The following is a 24,470-nucleotide window of genomic DNA, read 5'->3' as shown; positions in this document are numbered from 1 at the left end:
CGCGCACTGCGATGAAGAGTGGCCCCCAGTCCCCGCAACTAGAGAAAGCCCTCGCACAGAAACGAAGACCCAACACAGCCAAAAGTAATAAATAAATAAATAAATAAAATAAAATAAAAAAAACAAAACCTGGCATCCAAGGTACTTATTAGGACCACAGAGGCCAGCAGTCTTTCCCAGAAGGCCTTGTACATTGTGTGACTTTTTCTGACACCAAATATGTCATTCCAACACCAATTCTCCAATTCTCCAACACCAACTGGGTATCCTACAATTCAATTCAATTCTGACACTAACTACCTGGAGTTAGTGCAGACCCCACCGGTTAAGGACTCAGTCCCATGAGACTGCCAGCCACAAAATGGGTCCCAAGGCTACCCCCACTTCTGCCAAGTCGGCTACAAATCTGGTTTGATAATTTGCTAGAATGACTTATAGAACTCAGGAAAATGCCATACTTACAATTACAGTTTATTATGAAGGACACAAGTCAACAGCCAGATAAAGAAGTGAGGTCCAGAAGAACCCCAAGCACAGGAGCCCCTAACCCAGTGGAGTCAGGGTATACCCCTCTTCCTGGTTGGATGTGTTTACCAACATGGAAACTCCCCAAATTCTACTGTTTAGGGATTTTTTACTAAGGTTTCATTACATAGGCAAGGTTGACTAAATCACTGGCCATTGTGATTGAACTCAATCTCCAGCTCCTTCCCCTCCCCAGATGTCAGGGGTGGGGCTTAAAAGTTCTAACCCTCTAATATCTGGTGACCAGCCCCCATGCTGAAGATCTTTACAGGCCTCCGCCTTGAGTCATTTCATTATCACACAAAAAAACACTCTTATTACTCAGGAAATTCCAAGGGTTTTAGAAGATCTCTGCCAGGAACCGGGGACAAACATCAAATATTTACTTTTTTATTTTACCACAGACAGGAATACAGCTTAGACAAAAACTGCAGTAAGACAGACTTTCTTACACCATACTGTTCCCTGAGACCCTCATGAAACCTGTCCACCTGTTCACACTAGCAAAGCCAAATTCTATTTTGTTTTTTTCAAATTCTGTTTTCAACTACCCCACATGGTGAATAAAACTGTTAAGATTAAAGGTGACTTAAACAATAAGATTTTTATTATTATACAAATCAGAGCAATATGCAGCAGATCGTTCCCAGGTTGGCGACTTGGAGGATAGAAAATGCTTCAAAAGTATCACCTAAGACCAACAACGCCATGAAGAAGGAAAACTTTACAAGCCACCAGCAGTTCCCAGACTGGGTCCTTTGGGCCCAAACTGGGTCAGGTCCGTGCCATAACTAGTTAGAGAGAAGGGAATGGGAACTCCCTAGGGGCTTGGACTATGATTTCCTCTAGAGAATGGGAGAGAGAGCACAAACATCTGTCTTCTCTGAGCATGCTGTGGTGACTGATGCACACTATGAGGACCTGCCAGATGGTAGAGGCGAGTTGACTTCTGCCACAGAACCTGGCAGTGACTTAATTATGGCAAGGTTCCTGAGCAGGTAAAATATGAAATGCCACTCCTGAAAATTTCTCACATACCTGGAACTCATGGCAGATGGCTCCTCATAGAGGCTCTCTAGTGCTATCAAACTGAGCAAAGAGATAGCACATTCCCTGAAGGTCTAAGGCCATTATCTTATGTAGATTTCCTCACGCAGAAGGTATTTTTTCCACATTAGCTGAATTCCTAAAACTTAGATCTGAGTTGTGAGATTTTGGTGTTGAATCAGAGCAGACTGTTAACTGAAGGCTTTCTCATGTTGGCTGTACTCTTGAGGCCTTTATCTAGTGTGAAGTTTATGGTGCTGAATGAGGCTGTAGTTTTGGCTAAAAGATTTTCCACATTCACCACATTCATAAGGTCTTTCTCCAGTGTGAATTCTCCGATGTAGAATGAGGCTGAAGCTTTGGCTAAAGGATTTCCCACATTCCCTGCACTCATAAGGCCTTGCTCCTGTATGAACTCTTCGGTGTTGAATGAGGCTGGAGCTTTGGCTAAAGGATTTCCCACATTCACTGCATTCATATGGCCTTTCTCCAGTGTGAATTCTGCGGTGCTGAATGAGGCTGGAGCTTTGGCTAAAAGATTTCTCACATTCACCACATTCATAAGGCCTTGCTCCTGTGTGAATTCTCTGGTGCTGAACAAGGCTGGAGCTTTGTCTAAAGAATCTGCCACATTCAGTACACTCATAAGGCCTTGCTCCAGTGTGAATTCTCTGGTGCCGAACAAGTTTGGATTTGCACCCAAAAGCTTTCCCACATTCGGCACACTCATAAGGCCTTTCTCCAGTGTGAATACGCTGGTGCTGAACAAGTTTATATTTGAACCTGAAGGCCTTCCCACATTCACTGCATTCAAAAGGCCTTTCTCCAGTATGAAGCGTCTTGTGCCGAAGAAATGTGTGCTTGTAAGTGAAGGTTTTCCCACATTCACTGCACTCATACAGTCCTCCAGAGTGAATTCTTTGGTGCTGAACAAGTGTACGTTTGCGGCAGAAGGCTTTCCCACATTCACCACACTTGTAAGGACTTTTTCCACAGTGAAAGGCCTCCTCACAGCCAGTACTGCTGTGTATACTCAGTACCGCTTTGGGAGTGGCCTGGTACTGGAAAAGGCCCACGGTGTCCTTTCCACCCTCCCCACAGGTGAAAGGCTTCCCTGACAAATAGATTCTGTAGCTCTTCACAAAGGAGGTCCTGTTCATACCCTTGCTGCAGGGTTTTTCCCCACTGTGCTCCTTCTGGTGTTGGTGAAGATTCACCCTGAAACAGAATTGTTCCCCACATGCTACACATGTACACGATTTCTGCCCAGTATACGTTCCTTGATGCTCAGCCAGGTACAAAACGTCCTTCATGACAGGAACACACATCTCACAGAGATGAGCTTTCTGGGTTGACGGATCTGGCTTTAGAGTCCTGATTTGTGGCATTCTTTCCTCAGAAACACTCTGTCCTGAAGGAGCCTTGTCATTCTCTATGCCACACAAACAACCTGAAAACAGAAAAATGCTAATGAAGTACGTGGGGACTTCACTTTGGGGACTGGTGGCAGCCACATCACAAATATGTGTCTGACACACCAAAGAATGAATACATGAGGTGGTTTTCAGGATGATGGAGTTGGAGTCAGGATGAGGAAGGGGCTGTTTTGCAGTACTGGGACTCTAAAAGGTTACAGAAGTAGGGAAGTCTCACAAGATGAAAAAATGTTAAGAATGTGATGCAGCACAGTGAGGAGAGGCAGGCAGTTTTCAACTCACTCCTCACACCTTGAGCAGTGCCTTAGCTGCTGCTAACATGTGAGTGTTGTACAGAAATTTTTGTCCAGGGATAGAAAAATCCATTTGCAAATGACTAACTGGTGTTCAAGGACTATCAAGGATATGTGCACACCACCTGTTACATGTGCGCCAACACTGGAGAACACTGCAGAGGCAGCAGTAGAGAAGAATACGTAACAGGTGGAGGCAGGAAAGTTGGGTATAGCCAGGGGCCAGAAGTCAGAGTTAAAGTGACAAGCTGGCCGACTATAAAGAATGGGGAAGAAGAGACGGAAATGAGGTGTGGCACCCAGCAGGGGCACCAAAACACTAGTTTGAACAGGTTCCTGGTATGATGTGAACACAGCCCTGATGTCATGTCCTTGCCAGGCCCCCTCTAGCCCATTGTGCCACAGTGGGCCATTCTATGAAGCACCCAAGACTCTCCCCTGCAACCCACATTAACTACATGGGACTTAGAAAATTCAAGTCCTAAGGGACAGACAGGACAGGCAAGTGGCCAATTCCAGCCCAAAGAAACATCACATAACAGAGCACAGAAAAGAAAACTAAATGTTACAAAAAGAACCTCAGATGAGGGTATCACAAAAACAGCTCATGGTGCACCTAAGTAGTGCCCATGGCCAGTGACATGCAATTCTTGGCACAGACAGACATGAAAGAACTGTCAGAAGAAGGGAGCAAAACCTAGGAACCATGGATCTGGAAAGTCACCCAAGCAGGGAGGAAGCAAGCAAGATGGGACCCATTTGGCTTCCTACTAGGCTTCGGAGCAGCAGGTATTAGGTCTCCAAGGAGAGAAAAGGGCAGTGCAAACAACCCAGCCCTAGCAACAGCAGCACCTTCCAAAGGAACTAGGAAAGGAAGTAGTCCCCATGGTTTGGATGCAAGAAGGACAGAGCAGCCCCTAAGGAAAAGCAGAAAGGCAAAGTCTAGCCCAGGTCATAGGGGTGGGTGTGCAGGCCTTACCCAGTGAGGATATAAGTGTAAAGATCTCCAGCATCACATCATGGTACAGGTGTCTCTGAGCCTCATCAAGGAGACTCCATTCCTCCCAGGAGAAGTACACAGCCACGTCCTCCAAAGTCACACTGCCCTGTCATGATGGGGACAGATGAAACCACTGGTCCTCTCTCCTGAGGACCCACAATCCATCCTGCACACATCCAGCCCATGCCCAAGTTTCTTCCAGGCTCCCCACTTCAGATGAGATATCAGAACCTGATGCCATTGGTACTGCTCTCTCCTCACGGTTCCAATAATCACTGTGCCCAGCCCTCAGCAACTACAGACAGGTAGGCAAAGAGATGTCATCAGAGAGATGCTCAGGGACAGAACTGCATGGCTCCATCTCTTCCTGCCAGGCAATTTCTGGGGGGTCTTCCATATCATGCCTCACAATAAAATGTGGAGTCATCCATCACCCTTAAGTCCCCTGTACCAGGTCCCAGGGGCCATCAATTCATGCTCCCTCTCTCCACATGTACCTCTCTCACATCTCCAGACCCCATGGTTGCATCCTCACAGCCACTGCCAACTCCCTGTCCCACACTATAGTCATCTTCCTAGACTCACCCCAGAGAATCTGGCAAATTCAAACAGAATCCAGTTCTACCCAAGACCTCTGATGGATCCCAACACCATTTGAAGGCCTTTCTGCCTGTTTCTAATTCTAGCTTCAACATCAGTCATACAGAACCATATGTGAATTTCAGATACCCATAACCCTCTCCTACTTCTAGGCTGTACTCATTCCCTCAGCAGCCACAATCCTCCTCTCTCCACCTAACTCTCATTAAAATCCCAGCCACAATGGTACCCACACTAGGCATAGTGATTCTCACAGATGACCACATTTGCCCATTATGTTATCTACATTATGTACTGAAACATCCCACCAAAGCTCACCACAAAATTCTAGCAAATGCATCTTATCTCTATTAGTTCTCTGCCTCTGCATCTGTCTGTCTACTCTTCCTTTGGAAGTCTTGGATACCTGCCAACACCTCCAGTCCCACACATACTCCCTTCACGGCTATTTCTCTCCCACATCTGTGTTTATGATGTCCATAACCCCCAACCAGGTGCCCAAGCAATAGATCAATTCTCGGAACTCATACACTTCTTTCTGACCTGCTAATAACATTATCACCATGGTCTGAATTCCACTTTCTAAATACAATCCATAGTTCCACACTGGTGCAGACACTAGCCACCACTTTCAGATGTCTCCATCCTGAACCACGCCCCAGATTTCCAGACCTCTGTGTCCAGCTGCCCACCTGATGCCACTACTCATCTGTTCTCTGAAGAATCTCATAATTTTAACACAGCCAAAAACAAAATTCCTGATATCCCCAATGAAAATCACTCTTACTACTGATTATATCATCTCAGTTAATGAAGCTTCCAGTCTTTCAGCTGCTAAGACCAAAACTTTAGTGCCATCACTGACTCTTACCGTTCTCTCTCCCACCCTCAAAATCAGAAAATCTGGGCAGCCCTTCTTAAATAATAGATACAGAATCCAACCACTTCTTCCAACTCCACAGCCACTACTCTGGTCCATGAACACGCACCAGGACTTCTGCAGTACCCTCCTCCCTGGCCAACCTTCCTCCTCCCAAAGTCTGTTTTCCACTCTGTAACCAGATGGAGCCTGTTTAGACCTAAGTAAGATCATCTCCCTCCTCTGTTCCAAATCTCCCATTACCTCCACAATAGATGCTCAACTTCTCAGACAGCCACATTACAAGACTGACTCCTGTCCCCTTGCTCTCTGTTGCTAAAAGAAAGGAGACCTGCTGTGCCCTGTTCCCAGTTTGTGGACACACTACCAAACATTTGAACATGCTGGTACCTGTTTCTGGGATAACCTTCTACACCATTTTCCACAGATGACCAGAAAGTAACTCTTCCATGAAACCCTTGGCCTGGACTAGAATGCGTCTAGAGGATTTCTCCCAGGTCCCCAAACCCAAGGGCTGGGAGAATGGCAGGTGAAGAGTCCCACGACACCACAATCTCAAGTTCATATGAGTGAGATCCAAACCAGTGAGGGCCTGGGACACCCTCCACTTCCCTGTGTAGGTTCCATAAGTGCTTCCTCAGCCATGGGGACCTGTGGGCAGAAGCAAGCCATAAAGGTGTATTCTAAGGGGCTCAAAACTCCCTGTACCCCTCGCCAGCCCTGGAGGCCAGATGACCTTGGGCTAAAAGACTAAACTCTCTGCTTCAGACCTCAGTGCTGCCTCTTCCCAGTTCTATGTTGGACAAGGACTCAACCTCCCTGTGCCTCACTACCCTCATCACCCCCATTCCAATCTGTTCTCCCTCAGAGTAGCTCTTGGAAAGCTTTTAAAACCCTAAATCAGACTATATCCCTCTTCTCTTCACAACCCACCATGGCTGCCATGGTCCTCAGAACGGAGGTACAAAACCCTCAGCTTGACAGTGCAGGTGTGAGTCCACCTCACACTCTCCGCTCCATGCAAATACAAGACAGTTCCAGGTTTCCCGAATCCTCCCGCCTCAGTCTCACCTCCAAGCCTTTGCACCTGCCGGTCCCTCTGCCTGTCACCCTCTCCCACGCGCCATCACACTGTCAGAAACAGAGCCCATCCACGACCGCCTTACAGTCCTGGACACCACGGCCTGGGCTGCGGGCATGTGGGCAGGGGATTTAGTGTCTGGTGGGGGGAGGGCGGTGAGGGCCCGGAGGACGAGCCTTTACCTGAGGCGGGTCCCTTAGCGCCGCCATCGCCATCAGACTCTGTGCGCGGAGCTGGGCCGGTAGGGGCGGGAGAACAGAGGGGACCCAGCCACGGCCGGCCCTATCCAGGGTCTGACGCGGGACACCCCGGGCGGTGTCGCCGAAACTCAGACCCGCCTCTGTGCAACGGGGACACCTCCACTCGGACCTGCTTAGTTCAGTCATCTCAGCCCCCACGGAGCGCTCCGGAACTAGAACAAATCCAGAGCAATTAAAATGGCCGCCACGAGGAGGAGGCCGGAAGTCCCTCCCCGATGAGAAGCGCATGCGCAGGAATGTCTTTACCCTGGGTTTTCATTGGCTTAGATACGCTGCCTCTCGGCGCACAGTCCTCTAGGAAATGTAGTTCTCAGAGGTCTAGCTAGGGCTCTAGCTGGTGGTCCCACCCCCACAAACCCAGAGGCACTGTGAGGGATCTAACTAGGCTGGAGGGGAGGCTTTCGTTACTTCTTAGAGTGGCTGTAGGGAGACTTACGGGGAGTGTTGTCTGCAAATAATCACTAAAAGTTTTCAGAAATACTATTTCAGACCCCATGAAGCATGTTCCCAGACGGTAAAAGTAATATTGTAGGTGCTCCCAAAGTCTACAGATACATACTGGGCATATACCCTGAGAAAACCATAATTCAAAAAGAATCATGTACCACAATGTTCACTGCAGCTCTATTTACAATAGCCAGGACATGGAAGCAACCTAAGTGTCCATCGACAGATGAATGGATAAAAAAGATGTGGCACATATATACAATGGAATATTACTCAGCCATAAAAAGAAACGAAACTGAGTTATTTGTAGTGAGGTGGATGGACCTAGAGTCTGTCATATAGAGTGAAGTAAGTCAGAAAGAGAAAAATAAATACCATATGCTAACACATATACATGGAATCTAAAAAAAAAAAAAAAAAAAATGAAGAACCTAGGGGCAGGACAGGAATAAAGACTCAGATGTAGAGAATGAACTTGAGGACACGGGGAGGGGGAAGGGTAAGCTGGGACGAAGTGAAAGAGTGCATGGACTTATATATAATACCAAATGTAGAATAGATAGCTAGTGGGAAGCAGCCGCATAGCACAGGGGGATCAGCTCCGTGCTTTGTGTGACCACCTAGAGGGGTGGGATAGGGAGGGTGGGAGGGAGACGCAAGAGGGAGAAGATAATGGGGATATATGTATATGTATAGCCGATTCACTTTGTTATAAAGCAGAAACTAACACACCATTGTCAAGCAATTATACTCCAATGAAGATGTTAAAAATAAAATAAAATAAAACAAAGTCTACAGATACAAATGGACAAACAATTCCATAAAGTCATTTGGACATAAAATATGTACATTGTTAGTGCCAACTAAAGAATGCTGCTAGCCATCTGGATCTATAAGGATTGAGTCATTAGCCAATGCAGTCACTGATCCCCAGCACACCCTGAAAAAAGATCAGGGCAGAGATAAGGAATGAGGCAGTCTGTGCTCTGGGAAAACTGGCAGAACAGGCTTTCAGAAAGTTACATTTTTTGAGGAGAAATTTTTTATGAACCTGGATTCTTGCATCTTCCCATACTTAGAAAAACACTAAAACCATTAACTAAAATTCCTCGTGACTAGTGGCATGTGGGATCTTAGTTCCCTGACCAGGGATGGAACCTGCACCTCCTGCACTGGAAGTGCAGAGTCTTAACCACTGGACTGCCAGGGAAGTCCCCTGACCTCCCTTCTTTTCTCTTCGAAACAGTTTCTCAGAGCTATCTGAGAGGCTGTCTCCTGGGCGATAGTTCTCAGTAAGATACTGAATAAACTTGACTCACAGCTTTTATTTATTGTTCTTTACATGCACGTAACCAATGCAGGGGATACAGGTTCGAGCCCTGCTCCAGGAAGATCCCACATGCTGCGGAGCAACTAAGGCCCTGCGCCACAACTACTGAAGCCTACGCACCTTAGAGCCCGTGCTCCACAACGAGAAACCACCACAATGAGAAGCCCACGCACCGCAACAAAGGGTAGCCCCTGCTCTCTGAAACTAGAGAGAGCCCGTGTGCAGCAACGAAGACCCAACGCAGCCTCAATAAATAAATGATGCCTTTAAAAATAATAATAAAAGAAAGGAAGAGATGCAATACATGTCCTGCGTCCAATTTGTGCCTTAGGAGAGGCAGTCCATGGGCATTGCCGGGGTGAAGATTTTAGTGTAAGGGGTGAAGTCAACTCCAACTTCGAGGTCTTGGGTTGGGACAACGTCATTTGAACTGTTATCATCTGAGGTGATGTCATCTCCAGCAATGAGCTCCTGGGCCAGGATGATGTTGTCTGGGATGTTGGATGCGAGTGTCCCTTCTAAGAGGTTACCCGCTTGAGTTGATGTGCACCTCAGCATTTGCCATGTTTAGTTGAAACAATGGCTTCCTTGGAGGGTTGGAGCTTCTTGAAAATTGATAAAAGTACTCAGACCAGTAGCAGAAAAATCAAGTCACAAGAATGGTGTGCAGCTGCACTTGACAGGTTTTTGGTTTTTTCGTGGAGGAAGTTTAGGTTCAAATTATAACTCCGAAGTGAAAAAGGAATGTCCTGGCAAGACCTCATATTGTGGCGTTAATACATGTGGAGACGTGTGATTTTGATTTAACTGTGAGGCAAGAGATTCCTAGAGGTTCTTGCTATTTTTACCGAGGGGACAATTTTTAAGTAATGACCCAACAGTTTATAATAAATGTGGAGATGTGGCCATTGTGAGCCAGGTCACCCCATGCTAAGATTCTTGCCTGAAGTTTGCCCAAGGGTGTTGTCCCTTGGGTCCTGTGTTTTATCAGGGATGTCCTGGCTAAAGGATGGAAAGAAGCAACATTTCACTGAGCTCCACCATGTCTGATGGTTGGCAGTGCTGTTCATCTTCCACTGCAGTTCACTCAGTTAATCCCAAGGGGCTCTCCAGGTAGACAAGGGGCCTGAATGGAGGTGACCTTCCAGCACCATGGAATCTGGCAAGTGACTAAAGAGAGAGGATGCCACCACTCCTACAGGTGGAATATGCCAGAGGTTCCAGGTTTGTTTCCAGGCTGTTTTTAATCTACAGAGGCCTCGGTAGCTGTGCTGAGATTGGACTGTGTTGTTTCCATGACTCAAAGCATGATGGGCAGCTGAATACGGAGAGTCACAGGCTCAGGGTCTGTGAGAGCCTCTATTTCCAGAAGACCCAGGAGGTAGCCAGTCATCGGTGGTTTTAATGGCAGACATCATGGGCAGAGAAGGCCAGCTTCTTGTATCAGAAGCCCTTGGTCAACTTACAGCCATCATGTGTCCAGACTCCAGCAGGTTTAAGGAGAAATTGCCAAATCCTCTATGGTAGAGTTTCTGAGGGCACTATCAGGAGTGCCTGCTGATTTTAATTTGGAAGTAAAATTTGGAATGACGAATATGTTGGAGTAGCCAGGAAAAGGTGTATTGTATCCCTCTTAAGGTAGAAACAAATTGCAGTAGAGGCTATTGAAACAGGCACTGAACAGAACATGTCAGCCAAATCTATAGAGCAAAAAATATTCACCCGTTGTTGATTGAACAGAATCAGTAACTTTTACTGGGTATTGGATATGGAACCTTGATGGACAGGACCATAGCATTAAGGTTGCAGTAATCTATCAAGTGGTGCTCATTATTTTTTTCAGATTTAAGAACAAGCAAAATTGGACTGTAAATGGAGAAGCAGTGGGGTATAATCACCATTTTATTACACATAAGTTTTAATCCTTGAAGGTCCTGTTTTGACTTACATGGGGTCACATTTATCAAGCCAATTTGTAAATGTCAAAGTCTTAATTTTAATCCATTTCTATTGTGTCAGAGCATCTATGCCCAATATGGAATATCTGAAAGCAATGGGTACTGTGACTATGGGAGACTGAGGCAAGGCTATGTCAGGGAGGGGGAAATTTCCCCCTCTACCCCTCTTGAGTTCTTGTGGCTGGACTAATAATAAAATTGACACAAGGGACTTCCCTGGCCGTCTAATGGTTAAAACTCCACGCTTCCACTGCAGGGGGCGTGGGTTAGATCCCTGGTCCAGGAACTAAGATCCTGAATGCCGGGCAGTGTGGCCAAAAAAAAAAAAAACCTGACACAAGACAGATTAACAGGACAAAAAGAAACACTTTAATTCATGTGCACTGAGGTCTCATAGGAACATGTCTCTTCCGTCAGTGTTTTTGTTCTAATCCCAAGTGTGAAATGTGAAACAAAATGGAGTCACTTATGTCAAGGCTTTTAAAATGGTGCTGGGGGACTTCTCTAGTGGCTCAGTGGTTAAGAATCCGCCTGCCAATGCAGGGGACACGGGTTCGATCCCTGGTCCAGGAAGATCCCACATGCCACGGAGCAACTAAGCCCGTGCACCACAGCTACTGAGCCTGCAAGCCACAACTACTGAAGCCCACACACCTACAGCCTCTGCTCCGCAACAAGACAAGCCACCTCAATGAGAAGCCCGTACACCGCAACGAAGAGTAGCCCCCCCTTGCCGCAACTAGAGAAAGACCACGCGCGGCAATGAAGACCCAACACAGCCAAAAATAAACAAACTTTTAAAATATAAATAAATAAAACATTCTTTTAAAAGTGTTTAAAAAAATAAAATGGTGCTGGGAGTCCATTAAGGAGGTGAACCTGACACACGTCCTCAACGGGTAGAACCATGAACTTCTGATCTGGGTCAAACCACAAATCTTCCAAGAGCTCTGCAAGAACCTGTCACAGTAACGGACTTTGACCTCCCTTCAGTGATGGACTTAGCAGTCAATCATGTTCAGCCAAGACTATTTTCTGCCTCCAATTCCAATTAAAATTCTTTGTAATGTAAACCTCCTTTCCTTGTCTTTATAAGCCCCTAAGATCTGTTGCACAACAATGTGAATGTATCTAACCCTGCTGAACAGTACATTTAAAAATGGTTAAGATGATAAATTTAATGTTATGTATTTTTTACTACAATACAAAGAAAATAATCTTAAAAAAAAATACAGATAAGTCTTTAAAAGTAGAGAAACTAGGACTTCCCTGGTGGCGCAGTGGTTAAGAATCCGCCTGCCAATGCAGGGGACACGGGTTCGAGCCCTGGTCCAGGAGGATCCCACATGCTGCAGAGCAACTAAGCACATGCGCCACAACTACTGAGCCTGTGAGCCACAACTACTGAGCCCGGGTGCCTAGAGCCCATGCTCTGCAACAAGAGAAGCCACTGCAATGAGAAGTCCGCGCACCACAATGAAGAGTAGCCCCCACTCGCTGCAACTAGAGAAAGCCCGCGCGCAGCAACGAAGACCCAATGCAGCCAAATATAAAAATTAATTAATTAATTAAAAAAACAAAAGTACTTGTAACATCCAGCAAAACCCATCAAAAACATAAATTAATTAATTAATTAATTAATTAACTAATTTAAAAGAGTGGAGAAACTATCCCAGCTGCAGGGAGAAAGTTGCAGACATCAGAGTCAGAGATATGGCAGTACGATAAGGGCGTTTGATGCCCTATTGCTGGTTTTGAGATAACAGCTTTGTGCTAGGACGGGAGAGGAACCGTAGGAGCTAAGGACAGTACACGTCTGACAGCCAGCAACCTTAGTCCTGACTCAGCAAGATGGAAAGGTCAGAGCTGTCAGTCACACAAAAACCTCTTTGAAGAAACTGGGACTTCGCAGATGCCCTCAACACAACCAGAGAGCATCTAGGGAGCTGAGAGTCCTCAGTTCTACAACCACGTAGAATTGAACTCTGCCAACAACCCAAACAAGCAAGAATCTGGTTCCCCAGAGCCTCCAGAAAGGAACACAACCTGCCAGCATGCAGGAATACCTGGAGCCCCAGGGACTGGGGGAGAGCTCTGCCTCTGGGTGACTGCATTAGTGTCCAGATGACTCCTTTCCACACCTGCATGGATATTACCCCTGCAGTTACTGTCCTGGCATCAAATATCAATTTGATTCTTCTGACTCCGATTAAACATTATCCCTAAGTTATTGATGTGATGGTTTCTACTAACCTGGACTGGGTGATTATCCTCCTCACTCAGATGAAAGTTGGGATCCTGGGAAACTCCTCACTTCTTTGTTTTTATACTTTCACTTTGATCACTGGAAGAAGTCTCACACCCACAGACCAAATCCTCAACCAACTTGTCCTAGCCAACTGCTTAGTTCTTTTCTCCAAAGGGATCCCTCAGGAAATGACAGTGTTTGGACTGAAATATTTCCTGGTCGTTGCTGGATATAAACTTGTCTTCTATTTTCATAGAGTAGCCAGAGGGGTTTCCCTCAGCACTACCTGCCTCCTTGGTGGCTTCGAAGCCTTAAAGCTTTGCCCCAGTAGCTCTAAGTGGATGAGCTCAAAATTAGAATCTCAAAGTACATTGGCTTCTGCTGTTCCTTTTGCTGGATCCTGACTCTCCTAGTAAATACGCATATTGCTATAAAGGTGCATGGGGCTTCCCTGGTGGCGCAGTGGTTGAGAGTCTGCCTGACAATGCAGGGGACACGGGTTCGAGCCCTGGTCTGGGAAGATCCCACGTGCCGTGGAGCAGCTGGGCCCGTGAGCCACAATTACTGAGCCTGCGCGTCTGGAGCCTGTGCTCCGCAACAAGAGAGGCCACGATAGTGAGAGGCCCGCGCACCGCGATGAAGAGTGGCCCCCGCTTGCCACAACTAGAGAAAGCCCTCGCGCAGAAACGAGGACCCAACACAGCCATTAATAAATAAATAAATAAAAAACAAATACTTTAAAAAAAAAGTAAAAGTCTATTAATTTAAAAAAACACACAAACAGGTGCATGGCCCAAGCAACGCCAAAAATATAAGTTTGGAAAAAGTACATAAATACTGTTCTGGGCCCACTCCCGACAGACGTACAAGCTCTTAGCTTTTGACATGCCTTCCTCATTAAGCTTAATGATTTCTAGCTTCTGATTTAAAGTGGAAGACGTGAAGTGACTCCAACCTTTCACTGGAACACTGGAGGTTATTGTAGGGTTATTCATTGGCCTAATTTCAATATTGTTGTGTCTCAGGGAATAGGGAGGCCAAAGAGAGAGAGAAAGACAGGGGAATGGCCAATCAGTGGAGCAGTCAGAACACACATTTATCAATTAAGTTCACCATCTTATAGGCGTACAGCTCATGGTGCTCCAAAACAATTAAAATAGTAACATCACAAAAACAAAAAACAAAGTAACAAAAAAAACCAACTGGGAATTTCCTGGCAGTCCAGTGGTTAATACTCTGTGCTTTCACTGCTGAGGGCCCGGGTTCAATGCGTGCCCAGAGAACTAGGATCTCACAAGCTGCATGGCAGACAAAAAAAAAAAGTAACATCAAAGGTAACTAATCACAGATCTCATAAGAAGTATAATAATAATGAAAAAGTTTGAAAACTTGTGAGAATTACCAAAATGTGACACAGAGATACAAAATGAGGAAATGCTGTTTGAAAAATGGTGCCAATAGATTTGCTCAGTGCAGGGTTGCCACAAACCTTCAATTTATTAAAAAAAAATATAGTATCTGTGAAGCACAATAAAACAAGGTACGCCTGTAGTCTGCCTTAAAGAACAAATATATTTTTGAGAAAATTGATAAAATCCAGCACTGATAACATATTTATCACACTTTAAAATATTTTTATTTTGTGTGAGAAAGTTATTGTCATTATGGAAATACTCTTACATTTTAGAGAAGCATTCTCAAGAAACTATGCATTAAACGACACAATCTCTGGGTTTTAAGTAAAAGAACCCACTAATGTGCATGAGAGATGAAACACGAATGACTATAAACAATGACAGAAGGTTGGGGATCCATAAGACAGTCTTTTCTACTTTTGTATATATTTGAAAATAGCAATTACAAACAGTAGACTATATCCTGTATCAGAAATCTTATAAGTTGAAAAGCACAAATTTAAAAAGGGCTTAAGGAAATTTTATGCATCAAAACATCAAAATTGACATTTTTAATATATACATAAGTCAATTATATATCAATTAAACTCTTTTAAGTTACAAATATTGAAACATCATCACTGTCTAATCATTTCTCTGTTTAGAATGGTGTGATACTGCCAACTCTTCCCAACTCTATTCAGTGACATCAGGTTGGTAGTTTGAAATTATTCATGGTATTTATACCAAAGAAACTGGCAAACACTACAAACCAAGGCTTGATTTATAGTATTACTGAATGCAGTATATTGAATGTCTACACTTAGAAAAGTGATGGAGAATATGTTAATAATGCTGATGAAACTTAAATGTTTGGTATAGGTGTCCACACACTGTGCATTCCATCAAAAAAAAAAAAAAGTAAAAAATAACAAAATATTCTTCCAGTATTCAAAAACAATTATCCCATGCAGCAAAGAAGTCACTCACATCATTGAAGAATAAGTAAAATACCAACATGTCTTTGTTGTTTGTCTTATTGTAACTAAAAAGCAAATAGCCAAATTCACAAAATAGAAAATAGGACAAAGAAAAGAATAGACATCTTACTAAAAAAGATATATACAGCAAACACATGAAATAATGCTCAATGTTGTAAATCCTTAGGGAAATGCAATTAAAACCAGTGGATTACCTCTACACACTTATTTTAAAAGGGTAAAATTAAAAAGTAACCTTACCAGGTATTGACAATGGTGTGAAGGAACTGGAAGTCTCACACACTGCTGGTGGGAATGCAAAAACACACAAACATTTTAGATTACAGTTTGGCAATTTCTTAAAAAGTTATACTATTCACCTACCCCACGACTGAGGTACTGCACTCTGAGTTATTAATACAAGAAAAATGAAACATATCCATATAAGTAATTATAAACTAATGTTCATATCAGCTCTTATTTACAAAAGCTAAACACTGGAAATAACTGAAATATCCATAAACAGATGAATGGATGAACATAGTCAATTATACATGGAAGAGAAAGCTTCCATTTCTAAGCATTCTTAGAAATAAGAATGTTCATGTAAGTACAATGAATGACTCTCAAAGTAATTCTGTAGCATCAATGAAGCCAGAAAAAAAAAAAAGTAAACACTTTATGATCAATCATAACATTCTAGAAAACGCAATCTATTGTAAAGGAATGTAAATAAATGGTTGTCTGTATGGCCAGGGAGAGCAAGGAGACTAGAAAAGGGCAGAGGAAAATATGCTGGTGACAGATATGCTCATTATCATAATAATGGTTTCACAAGTGTATACATGTGAAAACTTATCAAATTGTACACTTTAAATACGTACAACATTTCTATGCCCATTATACCATCATGCAGGTTTAAAAAGTGGTTCATAATAAAAATCTAAATATCCCACTCTTCAGAAAATCACTTCACTATCTCATTCCTCATGCCTTGAGGTGCAGCCTCTCTTCAGGGACAGGAAACACTGGCAAACAGTGAAGGCCATTTCCGGTTGAGTCAAGAGGACTGCTGGCTGGGTCACAAAAACCACATGCCTGGACCACAGTATCTCACCATCCTTCTTCTGTTGCCTGTATAGCAAAGGCCTTGAGGTCAACAGCTCAGAAAGGCTAGAGGGATCCCCCAAAACCTTATTTTGTCTGCCAATGACTTCACAACATAAACATACCTGGAGGTCCTGAGATTTCTGGACACACTCATCCTGCAGTCATTGTCAGTAGAACATTTGTGGATGTACCTTTAGAAGCGGTACGTTCCACGTAGCTTGCTGCAGTCTCCTCCACTCCCTAGTAACCAGTGTTTCTGTACCAATTGCGGTCTTCCCTGCCCCTGCAGCCCTACAACTATGGACACTAGCCTATGGAATACCAGGTATCAGGGTATATGGCTGCTTTGGAGGAGAACTGGGGTTAAGATTTCCCTCAGTAGTGCTGGCCATTGTGTGTTACCCCCTGTGCGCAAGAAAAAAAAGAATCCATGTTGTCTCCAGAAGCACTAGAATGCACAGACCTCTGGCATCCAGGCAAAAAATTATAACAAAGTAGTCTTTCCTAGGAGGCCTTGGCAGCAATGCAAACTAGGCCAAAACGAGAGCCCTATATTTGGCCATCATACCATGTCCTCTGAGGCATCCAAAGTTTGGATCTCCACGAAAGTCATTTACCCTCAAGTTGATGGTCCTATTGTGCTTTCAAACTATTCCACACAGTGAAGAGCATTTCCAAAATTAAGGTGCTTAAACAAAAAGGCCTTTATTATTACACAAACCAGAGCAATGTGTAACAGGCAATTTCTGGTTGGGTGACTTGGAAGCTGGAAACATTCATCACAACTACCCGAGACCAACTGTGTCCCTGAAAAAGCTAGTTCTTCTCTGCAAGCTGCCAGCAGAACTCAGACAGCGTTCTCAGGGCCAACACAGGTCAGGTCCATGCCCTAACTTGTCAGAGAAAAGGAAATGAAGACTCCATAAGGGCTCAGGATACTCACGACTTCCTCCAACAAACGGGACAGCACAGAAGCCAGTTGCTCTGAGCATACTACGCTTGTGACTGATGCCAACTGTGAGGGCCTGCCAGATGCTAGAGGTGAGATAGTTTCTGCCAGAGAAACTGGCAGTGACCTTGGACAGGTTACACATGCTTCCCACACAACCGTGAAACTTACGGTGAATCAATCCCTAGTCTGTGGATATCCCGACGCGAGATTCAATTCACGCAGATGGTTCCTCACAGAGGCTTTCCTCCAATACAATGATGCTAAGTAAGAAAAAAGCACATTCACTGCATGTGCAAGACCTTTTTCCAGTGTGAACTCTTTGGTGTTGACCGACGTCAGATTTGCAGGTAAAGGATTTCCTATACTCATTGCATGTGAGCTCTCCTGTGTCGAAGGAGACCAGAGCTCTGAGTAAAGGATCTCCCACATTCACTGCAATCAAAAAGTCTTGCTCCAGTGTGCACCGTCCGGTGTCGAATGAGGTGCGTTTTGCGGCTAAAGGATTTCCCACATTCACTGCACTCATAAGGCCTTTCTCCTGTGTGAACTCTCTGGTGCTGAATGAGGACAGATTTCTGGCTAAAGGCTTTCCCACATCCACTGCACTCATAAGGCTTTTCTCCAGTGTGAACTCTTTGGTGTTGAATGAGGACAGATTTCTCACTAAAAGATTTTCCACATTCGCTGCACTCATAAGGCCTAACTCCTGTGTGAGCTCTCCAGTGTCGAACGAGGTGGGTTTTACAGTTAAAGGCTTTCCCACATTCACTGCACTCATAAGGCCTTGCTCTTGTGTGAGCTCTCTTGTGTCGAAGGAGGCCAGAACTTTGGCTAAACGATTTCCCACATTCATCGCATTTATAAGGCCTTTCATTAGTGTGAACTCTCTGGTGTTTAATGAGGATGGATTTCTGGATAAAAGATTTCCCACATTCACTGCACTCATAAGGCCTTTCTCCAGTGTGAACTCTTTGGTGTTGAATGAGGTCAGATTTCTGGCTAAAAGACCTCCCACATTCACTGCACTCATAAGGCTTTGCTCCTGTGTGAACCCTCCAGTGTCGAATGAGGTGGGTTTTACGGCTAAAGAATTTCCCACATTCACTACACTCATAAGGCCTTTCTCCAACGTGAATTTGTTGGTGCTGAACAAATCTGTATTTGCATTTGCTACACTCATCAAGACTTTCTCCAGCGCAGACTCTCTGGTGGTGAAGTATATGAGTGTTGCCAAAAACTTCCCTGCATTCAATCCACTTGTTATGACTTTTTCCATTGTTTAAGGCCTCCCCAGACTCAATGCTGCTGTGTGGCTTCTCACTGTTGGGAGCGGCCTGGTGCTGATGAAGGCCCAAGGTAGCTAGGAAGTCTTTTCCATCCTCCCCACAGGGGAAGGGCTTCCCTGACACATGCAGTCTGCAGCTCGTCACAATCGAGGCCCTGTCCACGTCCATTTTAAAGTTTTTCTCTCCATTGCCATGCTCCTGATACTGGTGAAGGCTTGCATTCAACCAGAAGCCGCTGGACCCCCCACCAAAGTATGGTTTCTGCCCAAGATATGCTGACTGGAGCTCAGTCAGCTGCAAAATGTCTTTCAAGACTGAGACACACTTCTCACAGGGATGAGTCTTCTGGGTCGATGGAACTGACTGAGAAGTCCTGACCTGTGATTCTCCTCCAGAAACACTCTGCTCAGAAGGGATCTCCTCATCCTCTGCTCCACACTGACAATCTGAAAGCAGAGGAATGCTAATAAAGTGCTAATGAATCCATGGGAATGTTTTCAGGATGAGGCACTAATTTGAAGGGAGGGCTGCTCTGCAGTACTGGGCCTCTAAAGATCACAGAAGGTGGGTAACTTTCCAGGACAAAGGGCACAAATACAGGGTGTAACACAGGGAGGAGAGGCAGGATCACTTACTCCCTCCTCTGCCAACAGCCTTCAGCAAGATTTTGTCAGCTGGGAACATGTCCATACTATGCAGAAGGATGGCTGTGTCCAGGCCCAGGGAAATACAATTGGAACTGAGTAGCTGGTTTTCAAGGACTATTTAAGAATGTGTGCACACCTCACAACACTTTACAGGCATATGTCGTTATCATGGCACTTTGCTGTATTGCCCTTTGCAGATACTGCATTCTGGTTTTTTTCTTTACAAATTGAAGGTTTGTGGCAACATTACGTCCAGCAAGTCTATCGGTGCCATTTCCCCAATAGCATTTGCTCACTTTGTATCTCTATGTCACATTCTGGTAATTCTCACAATCTTTCAAACTGTCCCATTATTATTTGTTATGACGATCTGTGATCAGTGATCTTTGATGTTACTACTATGACTCACTGACGGTTCAGACAATGGTTAGGATTTTTTAGCAAAAAAGTACTTTCAAATTAAGGTAGGTATATTGTTTTTTAGGCATAATTCTACTGCACTTAATACACTAAAGTATAACGTAAACATAACTTCTACATGCACTGGGAAACAAAAAAATTCGCGTGACTCACTGTGCTGCAGTGGTCTGGAACTGAACCCACATCTCCAAGGTATCTGGATAAGTGTAAGTCACTGTGGGAGAAACTACAGATGGTGCAGTGGAGAGGGACATGATGCATACAGGTCTGGAAGGTGGGGACAGTCAGAAACTGGAAATGACAAATCAGAAAAGTGTCAAGTATGCAGAAGAAAGTGTAGAAATGATTTGCGTCCAGTGGCACTTGCACCAAAACACTGGTGGACACAGGGTAGCTTCCCAGTATGATTAAACACAGCCTCATTTTCATGCCCACCCCTCGTCCCCCCTCCAGTTGCCACTCACCAGGACCAGGTCTCCTCTGAGACCAACTTGCCATGTTCACCCTGTAAAGCAATCAGGGCTCTCCCCACACCCCCCCAGTTCTGTAACTACGTGAGACCGGAATGAAACAAGTCCTTAGGGAAAGACAGGACATGTGAGTGGTCAGCACTGGCTCAGAGCAACTCAGGAAACAGCAGACCACAGGAAAGGAAAGAATATTACAACAAAATCCCAAAACAGCGTCTTTCAAGAAAAGCATATATATAAGTAGTGACAATGACAATGCCTGCAATCCTGATATAGGCAGTCACAAGAAAGTCTTAAAATTAAAAGTTCTCATCACAAGGGGAAAAAAATGTGTAACTCTATATGGTGATAGATGTTAGCTAGACTTACTGTTGTGAGCATTTTGCAATATATACAAATACCAAATCATTATGTAATACACCTGAAACTAATATGTCCTATGCCAATTATATCTCAAAAAAAAAGAGGAAAGGGGAAGAATCTGGGGCACAAGGTACCATAGATCTGGACACAGTCATCTTGCCAAGGAGAGGACAAGAAATGTGAGCTCTATTAGGCTGACTGCCAGACTGACTCCCAGACACTTCCCTGCATTCCTCGGGGTATCAGACGTTGGGGCTGCTTGAGGAGTACAGTGCTCGGGGCAGTGTACACAGCTCAGCACTGGCACCCACAGCACATATGCCAGGCAAGTGGGGAAGTTAGCAGAGACCATGGTCTAGCCATGGAATGGACAGAGCTGCCTCTTGGACAGGGGGAAAGACAGAGGACAGTTGAGGACACTGGGAGGAATATGAAGGCCTTACCCAGGGATGTTGTAAGTGCAAAGTTCTCCAGCATCACATCATGGTACAGGAACCTCTGTGCCTCATCAAGGAGCCCCCACTCCTCCTGGGAGAAGTAAATGGCCACGTCTTCAAAGGTCACACAGGCCTGCCATGATGGGGACAGTTTGTTCCATGATCAGCTTCTCTCACAGGACTCCAAGTTCATCCACCCACCCACTCATACCCTGCTCACCACCCCCCGCCACTTTCTCATCTCAGAGGAGATACCAGGCCCTGGTGTCACTGATATGCACACTCTTCTCATGGTCCCTTTGATTACCCTGTCCACCCACAGCACCAGACAGGTGGGCAGACAGATGATATCTATGCTCTGGGCCTAGCACACAGGGAAGGACTCCCTCTTACGAGGCAATTCTCCTAGGATGGCCCAGATCATGCCTCCCAGACAAAACCGAGGGTGTGGGCTCACATTTCACCCTTATGTCCTCAGTGCCAGGGCCCTCAGGCCATCAGCTTATACTCCCTTTCCACATCACTCTTTGTACAACGTGACTCTCTCAGTCACCACCTCTTTCTTGCCCTGCAACACAGGCATCTGCCTCTCCTTCCTACGTGTCACGGAACACGTGGCATATACAGAGTGCTCAGCAAATTCAAACAGGATCCAACTACCCAGACCTCCACTGGTCCCCACTGCCATTGGCAGTCCTGCCTGACTCTGCTCCTTGCTTCAACCTCCGCCACCCAGAACCACTTGTGGATCTCATACAGCCATGTACCTCTTCCACATGAGCTACACTTGATGTGCTCTCCCGTCACAGACTTCCTCTCCCTTCCTAACCATCATTCAAAACAGAGTCCCAGACACTTTCCACCCCAGGTCCAGTGACTCTCCCAGATGACCACTTGTGTCCCTTAAACTAATCCACCAACCTGACTAAAACCCCCCAGAAACAGAAGGTCACAGCAAAACCCTGGTGAGCCCAGAGCAGTGAATAAGCAGTAGTCCTGGCCTCACTGTCAATCTTGCCTCAATTGCTCCTTTGCCGCCATTTCCATCTCATGTGCACTCATCCCTCAGAAATCTAAATCACCTGGTAGCTCATCCTCTTTCCCACACTGTTCCCACGACCACTTATCTCCTTCACCTATGTTTGTGATGTCTATCATCCTCCACCTTGGTGCCCAAGGACAAGGCCCAGTCCTCAGACCCCACTCTCCCCTTCCTGGGCTGTTATTAACACTATCATGACCAAGATTATCGCCACTAAATGTGACCCACAGTGTTATGGACTGAATGTATGCATCCTCCCAAAATTTGTTATGTTGAAGCCTTAACCCCAAATGTGATGGTAGTTGGAGGCATGGCCTTTGGGAAGTAATCAGGTTTAGATTAGGTTGTAAGAAGGAACCCTTATAAGAGGAAGACAGGCATCTCTTGCTCTTTCCACCTCCTTCTACCAAGAAAAGTCTACGTGAGGATACAGGGAGAAGGGAACCATCTGCAAGACGGGAAGAGAGTCCCTCGCCAGGAATCCAACCTGCCAATACTTTGATTTTGGATTTCCCAGCTTCTAGAACTGTGAGAAATAAAAAGTATTCTGTTCTAGCCATCTAAGCCAAGACACACAGCTCCACCCTGGTCCACATACTATCCACCACCTTCTTCAGGTGTCTGTCCTGAAACCCTCCCCAGAGACCTAGACCTGTGTGTCCAGCTGCCCACTTAATACCTCTACTGATTTGTTCTCTGAAACATCTCATACACTTAACATGGCCAAAACAAAAACCCTAATACCGATTGAAAATTAATTCTGGGGCTTCCCTGGTGGCACAGTGCTTAAGAATCCGCCTGTCAATGGAGGGGATACAGGTTCGATCCCTGATGCGGGAAAATCCCAATTGCCACAGAGCAACTAAGCCTGTGCACCACAACTACTGAGCCCGCGCACCACAACTGCTGAAGCCCGCGCACTCTAGGGCCCACGCGCCGCAACTACTGAGCCCACGTGCTGCAACTACTGAAGCCCGTGTGCCTAGAGCCCATGCTCCGCAACAAGAGAAGCCACCACGATGAGAAGCCCGCGCACCGCAACGAAGAGTAGCCCCCCGCTTACCACAACTAGAGAAAGCCCAGGCACAACAACGAAGACCCAACACAGTCAAAAAAAAAAAAAAGAAAAAGAAAAAGAAAATTAATCCTACTACCAAATTCCAGATCCCAACTGATGGAGCTTCCATCCCTCTGGCTGCTACACCCCAAAACCTTGCGGTCATCCCTGACTTCTACTCTCACCTTCAAAATCAGAAAATCTGAGCAGATCTAATGAAAAAATTGAATTCAGAATCTAACCATGTCTACCACCTCCAAGGTCACCACACTGGTCCACATCATCAAGACTCACCTGGACTATTGCAGTAGCGTATTCCCTGGTTTTCCTACCACCTTCTTCACCCCCCCCCCCCGCCCCATTCGGTTCTCCATTCTGCAGTCACAGGGAGCCTGATAAGAGCTGGATCAGATCACCTCCCTCCTCCGCTCCAAACCTCCCATTGTTCCCATCACTTGCAGAATAGACACTCAACTTCTCAGAGCGCCATTCCAGGCCTGACTCCTGCCCCCTGCTCTCTGTTCCCATGAGAAACAAAGGAGACTTGAGATTCCCTTGAACTAGCTCAGTCTCCCTTGCAAGCACCTGCACATTCTGGTACCTATACGCGAGGCAACCAGTCTAACCCTCTGAACAGCTTTTGGAAAACTTCTGAAAGCCTAAATCAGGAGAGTCCTTTTCTGTTCACAACTCTCAATGCTCCCGGCCTCCTGAAAATAGCAGCCTGGCATTCCAAGCGAGACTCTGCCTCACCTTCTCTGTTCCCTGAACACACAAGGCAGATCTCGGAGTTCCCGAATCCTCCCGGCTCAACCCGACCTCCAAGCCTTTGCACCTGCCGGTCCCTCCGCCTGTGACCCTCTGCCACGCGCCATCACACCGTCTGTCAGAAACAGGGCCCCACCCACGGCCGCCTCACCGTCCTGAATACCGGGGTCTGGGCTGCGGGCACGTGAGACGGCGCCCCGCACTCGGGGCTTTCGTGTCCTGTGGGGTGAGGGCGGTGAGGGCCGGAGGACGAGCGTTTACCTGAGGCGAGTTCCTCAGCGCCGCCGCCGCCATCGGACTGTGGACGGGGCGGGGAACGGCGGGAGAGGAGGGGGGGACGCGGGCACAGTGGACCCTATCCCAGGCCTGGCGCGGACAGCGTCTCCTCTCCGACCTTCTCGGTCTCGACTAACAGCTGCGGAACCTAAAACCGAGCGAA

At 45.8% G+C, this 24,470-nt stretch overlaps 1 protein-coding gene across 1 annotated transcript; it reads right to left on the bottom strand.

The window, feature by feature from the left end:
- Positions 1-1,110: 1,110 nt before the first annotated feature.
- On the bottom strand, positions 1,111-24,470 carry LOC133077540 (zinc finger protein 530-like). The gene is made up of 4 exons (XM_061172301.1): positions 24,293-24,470; positions 21,171-21,297; positions 17,942-19,273; positions 1,111-2,527 (listed from the first exon to the last, which is right to left on the bottom strand). Exons 1-4 carry the CDS (start codon positions 24,323-24,325, stop codon positions 1,806-1,808), a joined length of 2,214 nt encoding a protein of 737 aa, XP_061028284.1. The 5' UTR covers positions 24,326-24,470; the 3' UTR covers positions 1,111-1,805.

Source organism: Eubalaena glacialis, chromosome 18 (genome assembly GCF_028564815.1).
Source record: "Eubalaena glacialis isolate mEubGla1 chromosome 18, mEubGla1.1.hap2.+ XY, whole genome shotgun sequence".
Classification (NCBI taxonomy): domain Eukaryota; kingdom Metazoa; phylum Chordata; class Mammalia; order Artiodactyla; family Balaenidae; genus Eubalaena; species Eubalaena glacialis.
Note: the sequence above shows the minus strand (reverse complement) of the source record. Positions and strands in the feature narration are given on the sequence as shown.